The sequence below is a fragment of the Pelophylax lessonae genome (assembly GCF_965119305.1).
Source record: "Pelophylax lessonae genome assembly, chromosome: 3".
Taxonomy (NCBI): Eukaryota; Metazoa; Chordata; class Amphibia; order Anura; family Ranidae; genus Pelophylax; species Pelophylax lessonae.
Window position 1 is genome coordinate 507,629,585 of NC_138770.1, and position 19,692 is coordinate 507,649,276.

The 19,692-nt window shown below is 45.3% G+C and overlaps 1 protein-coding gene across 6 annotated transcripts in view; it reads right to left on the minus strand.

Moving 5' to 3' along the window:
• BIRC6 (baculoviral IAP repeat containing 6) overlaps positions 1-19,692 on the minus strand; it is an 807,095-nt gene that overhangs the window by 38,453 nt on the left and 748,950 nt on the right. For all 6 annotated transcript variants that reach the window (XM_082252286.1, XM_082252283.1, XM_082252284.1 and 3 more), the window contains 4 exons: positions 17,411-17,521; positions 6,989-7,206; positions 5,663-5,824; positions 529-606 (listed from right to left, as the gene is read on the minus strand). In XM_082252286.1, coding sequence (XP_082108412.1) covers positions 529-606; positions 5,663-5,824; positions 6,989-7,206; positions 17,411-17,521 — 569 coding nt within the window. The remainder of the gene's footprint in view (positions 1-528; positions 607-5,662; positions 5,825-6,988; positions 7,207-17,410; positions 17,522-19,692) is intronic.

Sequence of the window (19,692 nt, forward strand, 5' to 3'; positions counted from 1 at the left end):
CACTCATTCAGTAACCGTCTGACATCATGACATTCACAAATATTGGTTTCAAAATGGAACCCCCAAGCACTTGCAGATAGCGGGAGAGAGACTCCACTCGCTTATCCACAGGGTCCGCGAAGGCCAGGGATTCTTCCACCGGAACCACAGTAGACTTATGCAGCCTGGAAACCGGTTGATCCACCTTAGGTGGCACGGTCCACCTAGTGGAAACTGCATCTGCAAAAGGATAACGGTTTTTAAAGCGCTTAGGCACCACTAACATGTGCTTGATACGCCGCCATTGTTCATTGACAATATCGTCAAAAAGTTCCAGACTAGGAAACACCTTGCCCGGTTTTCGGGCTTTGTGGGAGCCAAAGGACAACTGTGAACCCGATGCTGTAGATTCAGCTCCGAGAGGATGCCACACCACCGTGGAGAGGGTGAGGAAACCCCATCGGGGTGTCTGTCAGTTAATCTGCAATCTTGCAATTTAAGATTCACTATACTTGCGAGTGTAATGATATAGGAAAAGTGAAGGCACACCTGCAAAAAACTCGATGTCTGCGGATTCCACTTCTCTTCAGGTCTCCCATGCCAGGTGTTTAGTATGCTTAAACACACCTAAAAAGGAGAGTCGATTATTAATAACTTATTGAAATGTATGTTAATTTATTAGCATCAAATATATACATATATTTACATATACATATCTGTTCATTTAGCTAGATTGTTGCATAGATGGTTATGAAAATTGTAGGTGTACGTAAAGCCAAACCTTTCTTTTGCTTTAAAGAAAGAAGGGAATTATTAAATCTTTATGATTTTTTTTGTCTTCTGTGTTCATCCACTTTATTGGTCCTGGTGACAAACGTCACCAGAACAGAAAGTATTGAGCTATTCCAAATTTTTTTACAGCTGTCAATGGAACAGGAGGAGAGAAAAAACATTTTGATAGGGTCATCTCTTTTAATGTCAACTGCCAAGGAGAATTTCCCTTCCTTCCCATTGATTCTCCACAGGAACACAGATAGGGAATTAACAAGAAAAAAAATTTAAAGGATGTGTGTTCATGTAATTAACTTAAAGCTGATCTCCACCTTTATCGGTATAAATAGTTTGTTTGGGCCAAGCTGACCCAAACAATCTATTTCCCTCACTAAACAATTGATTAGTTGTGCTGTATAAGCTGTACGTATTTGAGGCTACGTACTATATACAGCACTGAGTTCCTATTGCAAGAGGAGACCTTCCTGTCTCACAAGCGGAACAAAATAGTCGGTCTTAGCGGTGCTTTAGGCCTTCATAGGCAGCTTTGTATTATATCAATGAATACAAAGCTTGCTCTGATTAGCGAGTCAGAGATTGTGATATCATTAGCCCGCCTCTCTGTCTGAGCCAATCAGAGGAACCTTTTTTGGGCCAGCTTGGCCTGAATGAACAATTTCTGTTTCAATTAATTTTAATGAATATATATATCAGTGACGGCCCTTCCATTAGGGCACAGGGGCGCCGCCCCCCCCCCCATCCATGCATCCGGCCTCCTAATCTACATGCAGGGTGCCAGATGCATGGATTCCAATGGGGGATTTTTTTTTTTTTGAAGCACGTGATTAGAGCCAGGGGCTTTTAAAAAAAGGGTGGGCTCGGGGCGGGGAGAGAGAGAGAGAATCTCACAAAAGTTAGTACACCACTTACATTTCTGTAACTATTTTATTATATCTCTTCATGTGACAACACTAAAGAAATGACTTTGCTACAATGTAAAGTAGTGAGTGCACAGCTTGTATAACAGTGTAAATTTGCTGTCCCCTCAAAATAACACACAGCCATTATTGTCTAAACCTCTGGCGACAAAGTTGAGTACACACCCCTAAGTAAAAATGTCCAAATTGTGTCCAAGAAACTTGTATCTTACATTTTTAAAAGCAAACCTTTCACCAACCTGGGCAGCTTGAAAACAATCATATGAAAAATGCATTAAAAGTTAGTGTCGGCAAGGATCACATGTCCGTTGACCAAACAAATGTGTAAATAATATTTGCCTGTAGGAACTGCATGTGAATTGCACAGAAATGTTGTGGGGATCTTGTGCGATTCACATGCAATTCTGTGAAGTCTAGGAAGAACAAAAGTTGATCAAATGCTAGGAAGGGTAAGAGCAGAAGAGAGAGAGAGAGAAAGAAGAAAAAAAAATGTGTGTGTGATCATGGATAGGGTAAAAGCGAAAGGACAGAGTAATCTGATCATGCCAAGGGATAAAGGATCAAGAACTTATTGTTACTAATTGGGAAGGTAAAAAGGAGCAGCAGATGATCATCCACTGGGATAGGATTAAAATGTTATGGTCATTAACTGGATGGTGGAGAACCAGAAGTTAGAGAAGTTGCATGAGGGTGGGGTAAAACATTGCGTATGCTGCTCAGCCGAGCAGAACAAAAGGCAAGTACTCCTAGTGAGTTTGAAGTAAGAGTTTTAGGAATTGCACCAAGCTTCAGGTGTCTGATTCCTGGGCTGGGCAAAGGGAGGAGAACAATTCTAATGAAAAGGGGTTTTCCAGGTGCAAAACTGCATGTGTTGCGTGTTTACAAGAACATCTGTTGAAGTTTATGGGGCAAACATTTCTATATATGTGAAAAAAAAAAAAACCCAAATTTTTAGCCGGATCCGGCCACGTGAGGCGCATGCATCTGCTCCCCAGGCCACAACAACCGCCAGAGGGCATCCCAGCCCCAGTCACCAATCCCCAGGGTGGTAGGGAACCCTGCTCAGCCCCCGGTTGCGCATCAGGAAAAACCTAGTCGACAGCAACTCCAACCAGCCCCCCTTATAAGCATGTGGCAAAAGCCAGCTCATAATCTCACGGGGGGGGGTTGCTTAAAGACCCACAGTGACCACCAAAATTTGAGAGGGGCTGGGGGGAAGGAGGGCAATCCAGGGGTTCCACTGTCACAGGGAGGTGCCCTTGTCCACCCTAAAACCCTCCAGGAGTAGAGAGGAGAGATTTACTTACCATACCATGTCAATTAAAGAAAGAGAAAGTCCGAAACAACTACCTGTACCCAAGAGAGACTGTGGAGAGGACCCAATTGTCTGCAACCATTTTCTACCAAGCTTCTGAGAAAGGCTGCAGCCTCCTCCCCTCTTTACGAGTGGCACCTCCTCATTGTGAAGAGGACTTGGTTTCTAGTTTAGCTGACCTGGTTGACTAGGACCTTTATTGCCATTGGCCCAGAGTCGTCCCTCTGGAAACAAAAGGCTGGGAATACCAGGAGGACTGCCTAGTGGCTTAGATGCACCGGTCTATCTGGAGACACAAATTCAACATGGCTACAACTAGGGTCCTCTGTACTAAACTGTGGCACACCTGCACTTCTCCCAGCTGTGCTCTCCCATTCCTTGCTTTCTGGAAGACATTCTCCAAGCATGCTGGTTAAATAACAGGACTGTGCCTTTCCTGTTACGCACCCCAGTCCCAGCAAGCAGGATCTGTAAGTTAACAGCAGCATGTTAGGAACCTTGGAGGACCACCTGGCTTCCCGTGTTCTTCCCTAGTGGTGTACTCACGTGCCCAGCACAGAGAGATTCTGCGTTAGGTCCCCTATGCTGCACCTCTAGTGGTCCCAGCTGCTGCTACCACCCGAGAGCCTCAGAAAAAACTCTGCCTTCTTTTTCTTTAAAAGATGGCCGAAAGCACTGGCTCCGCCTTCCTGATGCTCATGTGCCTTTTCCGTACATGCACGTATGCCCACCATTATAGCTGTGGTAGAGAAAACATGCAAGGGGAACTGACACCGAAAACACCATGTGCTACACCAGTCTTTTTCAACCAGGGTGCCCAGGCACCCAGGGGTGCCTTCAGGTTTCTTCAGGGGTGCATTGGGAAAATTCCTAAAAATTGTATACAAACCAAAGGGTGGCTCAAGATTGCCTTTTAGTTACAGAAAGTCACAGGTTTTCATTTTGCACCATCAGAACCTTCTATTCACTGGCCTCCTAACAACCAATGGCACCATCAGTTGATAAGGAGGACAACAGGTGCCTGCATAGCATCCGTATTTGGCCCTCCCCTGCCCCTTTCTGTCAGCACTGAGGTCACATTAGCTTAGCAAGGAAAAGAAACATTGGAATACTAGTCAGTACCTATGTTTTGCTTTGGAAGAATAAATCACCCTTAGGATTGGGTGTCCTACGTATGTGGAAGTTGCTGCAATATGTAAAACCATTAGTGGTGTTTTTCACATTTTAGAATAGGGTGCCTTGACATTGTGCATAATTTTAAAAGGGTGCCTTGACTGAAAAAAGGTTGAGAAACACTGTGCTAAACAATACAGAGGGAAATCAGGAGCCTGCACCATGAAAATCTCCATGTTCACAGCACCAAAGGAAACCCAGCAACCTCTGCTGCCTCTAGTGGACGTTAGCAAAAAGACACCTCAGGCAGTCCAGCAATAATCCTCATTTAAAAGGCCTCCCATACTGCAGGGACACTCACAATCTTTCCTTGCAGAATCTTGCTACAAGCAAAGGATCTGATATTCACCCATCCTGACCTATGTCTTTCTGGGCCCTCAGGGACTTGATCCCCCATGTATCTGGGTCCATTGCTCTGGACATGCTCAGTTATTACCGCACAGGTTTCCGTATATATGCAGAACCCAGCACCTAATGGTCACATTACAGGAAATTTCCCACTTAAACGTCTGCTTCCATTGTAGTCTCCCAGCTTTCAGAATGGATCCAGACAACCAATATCCAGATCTCTTATGAAATTACTTGATAATCTGGCACTACCATGCAAAACTTAAGTGACCATCACCTTCCAAACACTGGCAAAAAAAATTAATGAGCTTCCTGAGTAGGAGGGGTTATATAGAGGGACTTCCTGTTTTTTCTGCCATTGCCCAATCACCTGCAGGTGGTGCACAACACAGGTAGTCATAATTTATAGCCTGCTCTGTGTCACATTAAAAGCAAAAAATAAATGCTTTTTTTTATTCTATTTGCAAAATTTCTTCCTACGAAAGTCGAGTTACCCTTTTTTTTCTACTTGAGCCTGCAAAGCATTGAACCGAAGATCACAGATGCAATGTCAGGCTGGTGCACACTCTTCCTCCAGATTTCTGCCCAGAAGACTTTCAGTTAGAAAACTGGAGGACAAATGAATGGACTACGAGTGCACTCATAGGGATGGGGTGTAAGATGTACTAAATGTGGCCTTACCCTTAAGGGTAATGATTTTTTGCTTTTAAAGATGCCCAAGAACCACTTTAAGCTAAACCTCCCAAGAAACAAAAACAACTCTAGCAATACACTCCAAACTGACTCCAAAGTGACTCCAAAGCCTCTCTCTTATCAAAAGATGGATTGGGGACAGTGGAATTAGGGGAGGATTAGAGAAGACCGGATGAACAGCCTTTTTACACAATGCGGAGGATTAACCCCTTCGCTTTCACAATAAGTATAACCAGCATTCTTTACTGCATATACAGAATGATTTTACTGTTGTGGGTTTAGTAACACTAAATTAGCTGCTGGATGAATCAGATAGTTGAAAATTTCATTGCTATTAAGATGTGAGTTTTTAAAAACCAAAGAAAAGCTACCATTGATGTAAGCAAACATTTATGTAAACAGCTACACATCACCAAGCAATCACAAAATGAACAATAATATTTACCTTTCCGTCATTGTAAAGGTTTGGATTAAATCGGACACTATGGCCACCAGTTGTCTCCAAATTCACAAGAGGAGGAGAATTAGGATAATCTTGAGGGAAGTATACATCAAATTCAAAACATCCATTGGCATAAGGAGTGTCTGCCGGACCAGTTATTAAAACCTGGAGATAAAAATATTTACAATATGTATAATAACTGCAAGACAGAAAGGACATATGCTTATTAAAGTCAGCTTGTGAGGGCAGAAATAAAGCTGCCAATGCTGATTTGTTTTTAAACATGCAGGCTCTATGTGGTCATTATGATTTTCCTGGAATCAATACCCTATATGTCACTGAACTAAAACATGTATGCAGGACTAAATTGAAAACTTTTCAGATTTTAATGCAGTGACTCACTAACGATTAAATCTAGCATAAAGATGACATGCGTTTTAGAGCTGCCAATGACAGTCAATATTTCTGCCTTCACATAATCCCCCCTTAGCTGAATATACATTTTAGCCACATTTCAACCATGATAGAAAATTTAGTTTACTTTTTTTTTTATTCTGCAAATCCTAACGTAAGTCTTAATCATTACTTAATCTGACTGGTAAGTGGGAGGTTCTGTCTTTATCACAACCACCTGACTTACAATAAAAAATGAATGAAAAAAAAATCTGTAGCCCTCGTATGCCTTTACATTTGCAAGATTTTCAGCACATTGCAATTCTTATTATAGGCAATGCCACGTGTCTGGGAAAACTAGTGAGCCAATCAGTCTAGGTAATTATGGGATCCTCTGAAAACAAACACTTAATGGAATGTCCCTAGTGATAGGCTTGGCTGGTAAGTGTATCCTGCTGCCACTAAGAAGAAAAAGGCTAGATCAGATGATAAGCTCTTTATCTCTATTGCCACCTACAGATGCAAGGGGATGAACCAAACACCGGTACCAGCCTCTTTTCTACCTAATGAACTTAGGTGTTAGCCTTTAAAGCGGAAGTTCTGCTTTTCTTTCCAAGTTCATCCTTTCCAGTAAATATCCTATGCAATCATAGGGCCGAGGTAGTTCTTAAAAAAAAAATGCAGCTTTGTACAATGTTCATGATTTTGGGCCGGGACACTGTGATTGCTAAATAGGAGTTTTTCAGCCAGGCATCAGAAGGAGCATATGGCCCACAATTATTAAAATTAAAACCTACTGGGGCCCCTTGACTGCTTGGGATTTTTTCTGAAAAAGATGAACTGAGCTTTAAAACACAAGTTAAAAAAATACACAAATGCATACTTAAACGCATTGATGCCACACCAATATATTATGCATAAATCAGAAGACATTACCTTCATAATGTCTAGTCTTTCTTCATCACACCGGACAAAGACACTGGATGAAGATGACAGAGGCAACGATGTGGAGAGAGTAACGGCCTCTTGTGCGAGACGGCGTGCTCGTGCAGCACTGTTTGCATCACTTGCATTTTTCACCTGAGACATGTAATGGTAATTGACTTTAAACATCAGTTTTCCATCATCATCTTCAGATACCATCTCAAACGTGTCTGTAACACATAAAAAGAAAATATGTTAGTCTCATTAGGCCTTTTTAGCAGCTTAACTAGTGAGCCCCCTTTATGATTCTATCTACATAATCTACACAACTGTATTGATACATTGCATAACTTATAAAAAGTATATTATATGAGGATGAGTGAACACTAAGCTCCAGATTAATTGGAATTTAACAATGTGTGCTGCTCAATATTTAACACATTGCTAACCAAGAAATAGTACATGAGTGCACTTGTCAACTAACAGACTAGGTCAGGTATATCACCTCTCTTCTTGGTGTGAGGAGAAAAGAAACAAGGGGTGGGACTTCATCTACACCGATATAAAGCACTGAAGTAGGAGGGCAGGAAGCATGTTTCCACTATAGGTTACTTTTAAGGCATGGCCAATCATAAAATTGTTGATAATATTCATTGGTATAGGACAGGGATCTCCAAACTACGGCCCTCCAACTGTTGTGGAACTACACATCCCATGAGGCATTGTAAAATTCTGACAATCACAAATATGGCTCGGCATGATGGGAATTGTAGTTCATAAACTGGAGGGCCATAGTTTGGAGACCCCTGGTGGTATAGGACAACAAATTGGAAAAAAAGTGTAAAACTTTAACTGGGCCTTAGATTAAAAAAAAAAAAAAAAAAAAAAGTTTTTTTAACTGGACAGCAAAACTAATAAAATAAATTAAGTAAATGCTATAAGTAAAAATAGTACAGTAGTGCAAGTGTTAAACTTGGTTAGTCAGTGTCAATACTACTGACTAACCATTAGAGGACTAGTAAACCGGGACTAGGAAAAACATTTCAGAAAAAAAAAAAAGGATTTTTGTACTTACCATAAAATCCATTTCTCCGAGTTCATCAACGGGCACAGCGCTCCAAAAATCATAACTACTGGGTTATGTTGCCTCCTCCAGGAGTAGGACTAGTCAAAACAAAAAACACCTGGCTATGCTCATGGGTCATCCTCAGCTTGGTATATAACCCTCTTCTCTGCTCTAGGTAATCAGTTTAGTAGCAAGCAGTATTAGAAGTATCAGAACTCCATAGAGGGATGGGTGCGGTGTCCGTCAAACTCAGAGAAATGGATTTTACAGTAGGTACAAAAAATTGATTTTTGTAAAATCTTACCGTAAAATCCTTTTCTCTTAGCTCATTGACAGACGTAGTCCTCGGTGATTCAACACCCTCGGGTTATGCTGCCCTCTACAGGAGTAGGACTAGACAGGAAAGAAAACGTTCTGGCCACACCCTAGGGGCAGTCCCAGAGGGTATATCCTCTCACTTCCTGCTACAGCAAATCAGTTATGTCACAAAGCAGTGTTTAGAGAATTTAACCCAACCCAACTTAAAAACAGAGGGGCGGGTACTACGTCTGTCAATGAGCTAAGAGAAAAGGATTTTACGGAAAGATTTTACAAAAATCTATTTTTCTCTATCGCTCATTGACAGACGTAGTCCTCGGTGATTCAACACCCTCGGGACGTCCCAAAGCAGTACCACAAATGAGGGGTGGGAAAAATGGAAATCAAATCCAATCTAGAAGGCCCAACCGGTGCCAACTAGAGGTTTACCATGCTCATCAATCAAAGATGAGACTCAACAGAAAATTCCAACAGAAAAAAACCCTCGAGGTAGACCACCGGTCTCCTCAAATTGCGGCCTGCAAAACCTTGCGGCCAAATGAGGCATCCGCCGATACCATCACATCAATCTTATAAAATTTTGTAAAGGTATGTACCGACGACCAGGTGTTCGTCTTACATACCTGGACCACTGACGCCTGATGGCGATAGGCCCAGGAAGTACTGAGCGCTCGAGTGAAGTGCGCCCTAACAGGAAACGGAGGATTCCAACCCTTAATAGAATAAGCCTGTACCACCGTCTGACTGATCCATCTAGATATGGTCGCGGCAGACACAGGCAATCCCCTTCAAGGGCTATCCGTGATCACAAAAGTGAGTCCGTCTTACGAAAACCACTTTAGGAAGGAAGGATGGATTCGGAAGAAGAACCACCTTATCCCTATGAACCACCAGATCTGGGGAACGACAGGATAATGCGGCCAGTTCTGACACCCTGCGTACAGAAGTAATGGCCACCAACAAGGCCACCTTCTGGGATAATGTAAGCAAGGGATTCTCCCTGATATCTTCAAAGAGAAGTTTATGAAGAACCGACCACACTAAATTAAGATCCCAGGCGGTAAGGGTGCGCGCACTGGCGGAGCCAGCTGTCGCACCCCCTGGATGAAATTCCGCACCAAGGAATGATTAGCCAAAGGTTTCTAAAAAGAAGATTGCTAACGCCGAAAACCTGACCCTTAATCGTGCTCAAGGATAGTTTCTGCTCAACCCCTTGTTGCAGACAGACCAAGATTCGGATCACCGAATAGGTATGTGGGGGAAATCCAAGAGATTCACACCACGCAATATAAGACTTCCATGTGCTGGAAGTCGCTTTCCTTGCTTTAACTGGAAGTAGGAATAACTGAAGCTGACACTCCCTTGTCCTTCAGTACCTGGGTCTCAATGGCCAGGCCATTAAGCCAGCGACTGTAAAGCAAGATGGAAGATCGGTCCCTGAGACCGCAAATCCTCTCTGAGAGGAAGTCTCCAAGGAGCGTCCGCGACTAGCCTCACCAAGTCGGCGTACCAGGCTCGACGAGGTCAGTCCGTTATTTCCAGAATAACTGGAATTCCCTCCACCTCTATCCTGCGAAGAAGTTCCCGCAGCGACTTGAGAGGATGGAAGGCATGCCGTAGCTGATACTGCCCCCACGGGACGATTAGCGTTTCTGCTGCGTCCGCTAGAGGATCGCGGTGCGAGCTACAAACCTCCGCACCTTCCTGTTGAGCCAAGGTGCCAACAGATCCACATCCGGGATGTCCCAATGAAGGGACAGCTAGTGAAAAACCTCTGGATGAAGAGGCCATATGCGATTGGATCCGAATCGGGCTGCTCTAGAGCTGCTCGATCCAGTAAATCAGACAAAATCTGATCGCTCTCAGTTCCGATACCCTATTGGTAATCTGGATACTATCGGAAGAAATTACTTCCCCTGGTTGAGCATTGGAGACTTCCTGGTCCGCTCGCTCAACCGGATCTGATTGTCCAGGGAATCGGAATTCTGATTCCATTAAAAAAGAATCTCCTTCAGGAGAATTCGGGTATGAGACTGGGTATACGGTACTGCCTCTAAGAAGGCCACCATCTGTCCCAGCCAATTGACGGACAGCAACATCCGAATCGTTGACTGAACCTTCTGGAGTTTCTCCGCAAGGAGAAACTCTCTTGCTCAGGATGTATCCAACCTTAGGCCCAGATAGTTCAGTCTCCTGGTGGGAACCAGGGATGATCTTTGGGAAAGCGAAAAAACGCTGATGTCCTGCGATGATGGGGATATAAAGATAGGCCTCCTAAATGTCTATGGACGCCAGGAAATCCCCCTGATGCAGGGAGGCCACCACTGTACGGATGGACTCTATCTCTTCCCAAGTCCAGATTTGGACGCACCTTGCCCTCTTTCCTGGGCATTGTGAATAGGTTCGAATAGAACCCCTGAAACTGTTCAGTTAGAAGGGAAGAATCGCACCGGTGGAAGTGATCGAAACTCGATCCTGTGTCCTCCAGAAACTGGTGAAGACAACCCCCCCACCCCAGAGATGGGTAGGGGCGCATCAGGCTATATTCTTCAGGCTTGGCTGAGCCGGACTCTTTGTTTAGCCGACCAGCGCCCTTTGAAACCCCTCTAAAGGGGCTTTGGAGGGTTTCGCCTTATCGCCCGCCCTCGCGGAACGAACAACTCTTATGAGCAGAAAAGGAAGGTCCTCGTTAGTTACGAGGTCCTTCTATCCTAACAGTCTGTGGCAAGACAGCAGGTGGTACCGTCTATCCTATAAAGAGTTATTCCTCAAACGGATAGCACCTAGCCATGCGTTTGGAAATAACAGGAGTTCGTTACAAAACGACCCCATTTGGGTAAAGGAAAATCCTTTGCCCTTTTGGTAGGCTAACAAGTACCAAAAAAGGAATCTCAGTCTCAGCTACCTCTGCCGGTGTAACCTCAAGACTAAAGGTTTCCCAGACGGACACAACTAGTGCATCCACCACTCTTGTGCTATGGCGGAGGCAGAAACGTGCTCCTCCCTGCTGAGGAGATATTACCTGAGACAACAGCCCCCTAGGAGGGACCTGCAACTGCATTGTATCTGAAGTATCTGATAAACAATAGGGGTAGGCGGGGGTCGCTACTTGACCCCCGTCCCTGACAGGCCACCTCCACCCGGGATACCAAAGACTCCAAACCTGCCGATAATGCATTAAAAACAAGTGGGGTACTGGAGGGTCCTGCGGCCACTTTGAGGGGATCAGGTGGGGATACCTATGCGGCAGGGTCAATGATTAAACAAGACACTTGCCAGCGACAAAAAATGACAAAGTAAAAAACTTTTTTTTTTTGTGTCCCCCAGTCGCAACAGCGCCCCTCAGTGTTACCTGCCTTTTTGGACCCCACAGAGAGAGAGGGAGACCCCAAGGCTCATCCCTGATGCACAGAAGTTTTCATCAGCTTGCTCAGTGCTGTCCTGTTACAGACAGGAAGTCTTTGGCCCTATTTCCTGGGTAAAGGAGGCGGCTCCGCCCCTTAACACGCCTGCCGGCGCCTCCCCCTGGCTCCACGAGGTGTTTGAGTCACCTCAAACATGGCCGCCCCCATGCTGGAGACACGAGGCTACACCAAAATGGCGGCCTCGTGCGATCTACCAGACAATGGCGGCGGCCTGCACAGAATAGCGGCATGTCTGCAGAAGGATCTCGGCCTCACAACCCTTCACCCTCATGGTGGTCAGCGTGGTCGGCGGTACCGGACCCTGGCGGGCCGTATGTGGTCCGTGGCCGTCGGGAGGCATCTGCTAGCTGGAGGAATGATCTGGGATGCAGTATACATGTATAGACATCGCCCTGTGGCTACTGACAGGTAGGATACCTTATACTATCACAGTAAAGTTCTAGTACTGCCACTGACTACAATCATTTTCACATCTTTACAATTAGATTGTCAGCTCCCAAACCAAGCCTCCTGGCTTCTTGTACACAAAAATCACACTCAAACAGGGGGATCTGTGACATGTTATAGGATAGAGGGAAGACCCATCCTTAACCATTACAGCGAGGGGCCCGCGTTCACCACAAGACCCGTCAGGGGGAAAAGGGGGAACATACTACTCACCATACCGGAACCAGGCGGGCGCCAACTCCTGACAGTATCCCTCTCCACCGAGGTAGGAGGGCTGTTGACCAATACGGACGCCGTGACTCATGGTCTTTGGCGTTTCAGCGAAACGTTTAACTCGCAGGGTCAGTCCCCGTCCAGTGGGACTATGTCGCGGCCGACCCAGCGCGGAGCTATGGCCTGCACGCGCTCGTGGGCTGAACTGGGGTGACCACTGGATCTCAACATCCAGCCCGTCGCCCAGTTCAGCTTTCTTGCTTGAAGATCTCACAGGAACACTGGAGAAAAAAGCTTTCTAAAAAATCTTTTCTAAGAAAAAAATCCTGCCAGGACCGAAGATCCCAGCAAGGTATCTAGGTCCTTACTCCTAACTAGACAGAAAAAAACGGATTTGCTGTAGCAGGAAGTGAGAGGATATACCCTCTGGGACTGCCCCTAGGGTGTGGCCAGAACGTTTTCTTTCCTGTCTAGTCCTACTCCTGTAGAGGGCAGCATAACCCGAGGGTGTTAAATCACAGAGGACTACGTCTGTCAATGAGCGATAGAGAAATGTACGCTTTCCACGTACGATCGTATATCTTGCTTGAAGACTACTTCCTCGCCTTCACCATAATAGGGATCACTGATCCAGACAAACCTCTATCCCTCAGTACCTAGCTTTCAATAGCTAAACCATTAAAACCAGCGATTGTAGATTAGCCTTTGGGACAACTGGTCTTCTCTGAGAGGAAGCCCCCAAGGGACGTTTACGGCCACCAGGATGATTGGTAGATCCTTGCTCTTGATTCCTCGCTAAAACGGTGGAAGAAGCCTGAGCCGAGGATGATACTGGCCTTACCGTAGCCCTTTGGATGCCTGTGGCATCTGCTGGAAGAATCCGTGATCTCGCCGCAAACTTCGGTATCCTCATGTGGAGCCGAACCTGCTAAAGGAGCTGCATGTAGGACTGTGAAAAAAGAACTGTTTCGAAGGTGGATACCAACAGACTCAGAACCTGTATGCAAATCAGGAGAGAGAACTATCTGATATTTGACCACCCTGGTCAGAATAAAAATCAGACCTAAGTAATTAAATTCCCTGGAAAGGGATAGGAGGGACTTTAGGTAGTTTGGACATTACATGAATCAGGTAATTTGCAGGAATTAAATCCACACAAGGAGACTCAGGCCCTAAAAAACCTGAAAAGAACAAACTTTGCCCCCCCTTTCTGCATACCCCAAAAGAAACATTTTGTTTATCTCCCTGACGCTCACAAAAAAAGTCCACAGGGCCAGAAACTACCCCAATGTCTTTCCACCCCAATAATTGGTGAGGGCAGACATTCATGTTGAATGGGACTTCGCTGCTGGTCCGGAGAAGCTAGCTCTAGGCTTACCAGCCTAAGGTTGCTTGGAACCCCTCCCTGAGAAGATTTAAAAGATCCATTTCTCTGTCCCAGAAGTACATAAGAATTTTCTATGGGCTGAGAAGGAGCGCTCCCGTCTGCGATGAGGCTCCCCCCCGCCCCCCGTGATACCCTTAATGATGTCATCCAGGGTAGCCCCAAACAGGCCTTGAAAGGGCAGATTAATGAGAGATTTCTTTTTTAATCAAAGTTTTATTGAAAAACGTGCTCAATACAAAGCAAAACATTAATCGAGCAATAACATCAGTATACAAACCACAATATTAACCTGTAAACAATTCGAGCTCTGAGAAACTATGCAGAATGTCAAGGTTTTCCATCGACCATGAAAGTGTAGTAAACTAAAACAGATGGTGATTAACTTTTTCGCACATATCAGACACAGGGAAGTAGGAGAGGGAAGCGAGGTGAAGGGAATGCATGGCGGGATGGGAAGGGTAGGGGGGTAGAAGGGGGGAAGAGGGGGAGGGAGTAACCAGTACCTCATGAGTGATTAAAAGGCTGCAAAAAGACTACTGCCATCCTATGTGTATAAGAACAGTTCTACCTCTGCGCCATACGATGCAACTATATAGACACCATTATTGCCAAGCACATCAATATATGTAATATTGGTGACTTGAAATAAAGTGTAGCCGTAGGAGTGTTAGCAATTGTCCACCAAGTCAGTATTGGGGTCTCAGATCAGTTCAGTTCAGTGGGGATGTGAAAGGTCCTGCAAGAGAAGAAGGATCGGGAGTCGGCAGGTTCCACTTGCGATCTATGGTCGATCGGGTCAGGCGAGGATCCAATGTGGGTCCCACCAGTTCAATATTTCTTAAAGAGGTGATATCAGAGGAAAGTTCAGCAATAGTGGGAGCGGTGTCCGACATCCAGTGTCGCAGAATCAATCTGCGGGCTGCCATCAAGCAGTTGACCAGCCATGGCTTAAATTGAGTTATGCTTTTCCTGGAGTCTTTAGGCAATGGAAGACTTTCCGGGTCTAGGCAATTGAACACGAGTGGGAAGACGTCTTTGGGAATGGATACCCCCAGCATTCTGGTAATATAGCGTATTGTTTTGTCCCAGAAAGATGATACCTGCGGGCAAAGCCACAGCTTATGTAGAAGAGAAGGGTAATGTTCTTTGCAGAGAGTGCAGAAATGATGTGCTGGGTCTTTCGACCATCGGATGTGAGGGTAATAAGCTCCATGGAGAATTTTAAACTGCTGCTCCCTCCAGAATTCATTGGTTACATGTTGTCGAGTAGTCAGGTAGCCCTTTAAGATCCTGGATTGAGCATCAGGCGAATTGAGCATCTTATTCCAGGATTTAGCGACTGAGTGCTCAATTCCCCGATAGAGTTCCTGGAGTAGTGGCTTATATAAGTGCGATATCCTGTGTTTGGCCTGAAGAATCCATTGGTCTATCAGGGTGGGGCGGAATCGCAATAAGGGTGTACGGCATATATCATTCACATAACTTATACATTGTCTAAAATATGAGAGATTTCTTAGAGGCTCTGTCTGCGGACCAATTCTTAAGCCACGGCACGCACCTAATCACCGTGGCTAAAACAGAAAGTTTGGACAGCACAGGAGCTGTATTCAAAGCTGCATCACAAATAAACGACAGCCCATGGACCAACTGGTCCGCTAAATCAACATAAGCAGTGGGGACCTGCTCACTCCCCAGGCCCTGGCACAAAAGCTTGGCCCATTCAGTTAGGGTCTAATGCCTCGTACACATGCCAGTCTCGTTGAAAGTGAAGAGGTTACTTTCCTACGAAAATTCCTGTACGACAGAATTCTACTTCAGAAGTGATGTCATGTGTTGAATTGTTTTGTATGTGTTCTTTCATTTCTGAGCATGCCTAGTCTTGCTCTTACGATTTTTTGGACGAAAACTGTACTAATTAAACGAAAATCGGATGTTGTGTTGATGTAAGATACAAATTTTATAGCCTGCACATACAGTTTTTGTCGTCCGAAAATTCGTAATCGGCTGTTGAAAGCACTGTACTAACAATTCGAAAATCGGCAGATTGTTCAGACGAAATTTTACTTCCGATTTTCGTATAGTGTGTACGGGCCTTAAGACACCAGGGCTGAGGCAAAGACTGGCCACAATATCGAAGCAGCCATAGTAAACCGGCTGCATGCCACAGCCTCCGCTTTCTTGTCAGCCGTGTCCTTAAAGGACAGGGATTCCCTTACTGGGATCATGGTTGCTTTATTCAACCTGAAAACAGGAGGGTCCACCACTTTTTTTTAAAAGCGACTCCTCAAAAGGGTAATGTACAGCAAAACGTTTGGGGACCACAAATTATCATTTTGGTTGTTCCCATTCCTTACAGGAAAACCTGTCAAAATGAAGGCACATGAGGAAACACCTTTGGAGTGCGAGGTGACTTATGCGTACCAAACAACACAGCCACGTCCATGGCTACATCAGCCACATCCTCCATTTTTAAAGTCTTACGCACTGCAGTGATTAGTGTGTCTACCAGCACTTTTTCATTTGCTGCTGCGACCATGGAGGAATCATCCTCACTATCAGATAGATCTTCCCTATGCCCTCTGCAACACTGCACCATCTGCAAGGGGACACGTTAAGGGAGACTCCGCTGCGCACTCTGCACCGGTCTCTATACTGGGACCCCCCTGTACTATACCCACACAGCAAACAGTGGGGCATGCACCTAGGGGTCTCCTACACTGGGACCCCTCCAGACTATCAGGGCAGGACTCCCTATCCCAGGACCCTTACAGAGTGGGGATAGCAGGGGAGACCCCAGGGGTCTCTGCTGCATCCTCTGCCCTGGGACCCCCACTAGACTCCAGGTCCAGACAGGGGGGAAATGGAGTAGGGAAAGCCCAGCTCACTGAGGGATGGGAGAAGGGAATCTGCAGGCAGGTCAGACCGTCCCTGGAGATTACTCGCGTCCACCCCAAAAAAACTGCCAAAAGGGGAGAGGGGGGACTGTACTTAGCCTTCCATGGTGAGGGTAACGCTCCAGACAGAATCCTCGCCACCAAAGTAGGGGAGCTGTAGGCCAAGGGACTGCTGCGACTCAGACCCATGCGACCCTGCGAGACGTTTAACTCGCGGGTCAGCCTCTGTCCGTGAGGCTATGCCGCATCTGACCTAGCGCGTAACTGCAGTCTGCATGCACTCGCTGGTTAGGCTTCGGGGACCACTGGATCTCTATTAACCAGCCCCTCGCCCAGCCCAGCAGTTGAATGTAGATCTCCCAAGAGAAAAAAAACAAAAAAGATAAGGAAGGAGAAAAAATTGCTATGACCAGAGATCCCAGATGGGAGCCTAGGTCCTGACTAGACAGATTAAAACTCATTACCTGGAGCAGAGAGGGGGGCTATAAACCAAGCTGAGGACCAAGCATGGGCATAGCCAGGTGTTTTTGTTCTGCCTAGTCCTACCCCTGAAGGGGGCAATATAACCCAGTAGTATTTATACACACATACTTCTAAATAATATTTGCCAGTATTAGCAGGACATTAAGTCTCTTCTAGATTATAATATAAAATTTAATACAAAAAGAAAAAACACTTTCTTACCAAACTGGAGCTTTTTCATAACCGCTACATATTTCTCTTCCAAGGATCGCAAGACTGAAAAAGGTTTGGACTTCACAGCAACCTTTTTGGAGAACTCCGCCAGCTTCTTCTCTAAAAAACGTGACATAAGGTTTAAAAAAAAATTATCAACTTGAAAAAAGCCTATGGTGACCTTTCCCACAGGAAATTGTGCCCTTGTGATTTAACCCCTTCATGCCGAGTGTACTTAAATGTGTGACACCACTGGACTGGTCTTTCTTCTGTGGGGGCCGCATATTTGCACGCCCAGCACAGAGACCAGGGTCTTACATAGAGCTTTAGTATTCAGTGTGTTTTAGGTAGGATTAAAAAAAAAAGCAAAATGGGCACTTTTGGTTTGGGCTGTCAGGTATACGTTACAGGTATATACAACAACAAACTTACACATATGTATTATCACTGCAATTTTCAGGAGCAGGGGAATTTAATTATGGTTGTTCTTTGGAAGGTTATGGTAGTAGCAAGAAATATACAGCTACATTTAAAAAATTGGATTTTTGGCTTACCAGAAAATCCATTTCTCTGATGCTCATTGACGGACACAGCTCCTAGTATTCATAACCATTGGGTTATACTGCCCCCTACAGTAGAAGGACAATAGGCAGAAAAGAATTCTAGCTACACCCATAGGCAGTCCCAGGGGGTATACCCCCTCTATCTGCTATAGCCACTCAGTTTTGTTACAAGCAGTGTCAGGAGAATAATAACTCCACAGAGGGGTGGGTGCTGTGTCCGTCAATGATCATCAGCGAAAATCCCATTTTCTCTTTCATTCATTTACTGACACAGCTCCTGGTATTCAGTGTTGAACATGAGAGGTGGGTACAACCAAAAAATTCTCAAGGCTAAACAGTAGCCAACCAGGTAACAGGAGCTCAACCAAACAACTGGAGCCCACCTGGGCCTTGATGGTAACTCAAGGCCAACTCCTGTTCAACCCCCCTGTTAAAGAAAGATTAAGAGGAGAGCCACCGAGAAGGAGAGACTCACATCAGGCAATGAACGTCTTCCACATACAATGGTAGATCTTCCTAGAAGTAGACTTCCTAACTTTCAACAGTGTAGGAATCACCGATTCAGATAAACCCCTATCCTTCAGCACCTGGCGTTCAACAGCCAAGCCGTCAAAGCCAGTGACTGTAAAGCAGGATGGAAGCTCAGTCCTTGGGACAGCAAGATCCTCCCTGAGAAGAAGCTTCCAAGGAACGTCGGCGACCAGCGTGTGATTGGACAGCGAAACGCATCTAGCAATTGGCTGAGCGGACTGCCACGTCACTTCCGGCCGGTGAAGCGCACGCTGCGGGAGCAGCGAACCACCGTGCTGAGACCTATATGTCTTCATTTCTATTATGTTTGTGAGTAGTTTTTTCTTGTCTTCAATAAAAATTGTTCAAACGTTCTTCACTATGGATGGCTTTTCTTTTCCATGAGGGAACTCTGGGATGCTTTAGAACCACCATCGAGGATCTCACCAACTTTATCACGGATTCCAGGCTGTTAAAGAACACTGGGACCCATAATGAAAAATATCATTCTATGCTTCCTACCGAGCGCATTGTGGTAAGTAGAAAACCACAGGGGGATCATCCCCATTCATGCACACAATAAGCACAGGAGCACCTTATCTGCACTTTGATGGACTTTATATGGACTAAATGATTTATATGAATTTGATAATTTTGTATGAATTTGAAGTATTTATTACGTGATCTTGTAAAATTTGCACGGTATATTTTGCACTTGTTTGCACATTGGCACAAGTTTACATATTTATTTCAGTATTTATACGTATTGTTTTAAGCAGCGCTGCAACATTGGGTTCACAAATTGTGAATAATGGCCTCATTGCCGAACTAGCCAGAGTACATATGGCGGGCCACAGCCTCTGCCTTCCGGTCTGCCGGATCTTTAAAGGTCGGGGAATCTTCAATCGGCATCATAGTTGCCTTGTTTAATATGGAAACCGGAGGGCCCACCACCGGTGGCACAGTCCACTTCTTAAGAAGGGACTCCTCATAGGGGTAATGCCTAGTAAAGCGCTTAGGAACCCCCCAGGGACACTTTGGTCGTCCCCACTCTTTACCGACAATTCTGTCAAAATAAGCGGGGAAAGGAAACCCCTTTGCCACTCTGGGTGGCTTGTGAGTGCCAAAATGTACCTGTGCCTCTGTTGCAGCTTCAGCACAGATACAATCAGTGCATCCACCAGTGCCTTTTTGTGCGCGGTCACAGATGTGGAGGAA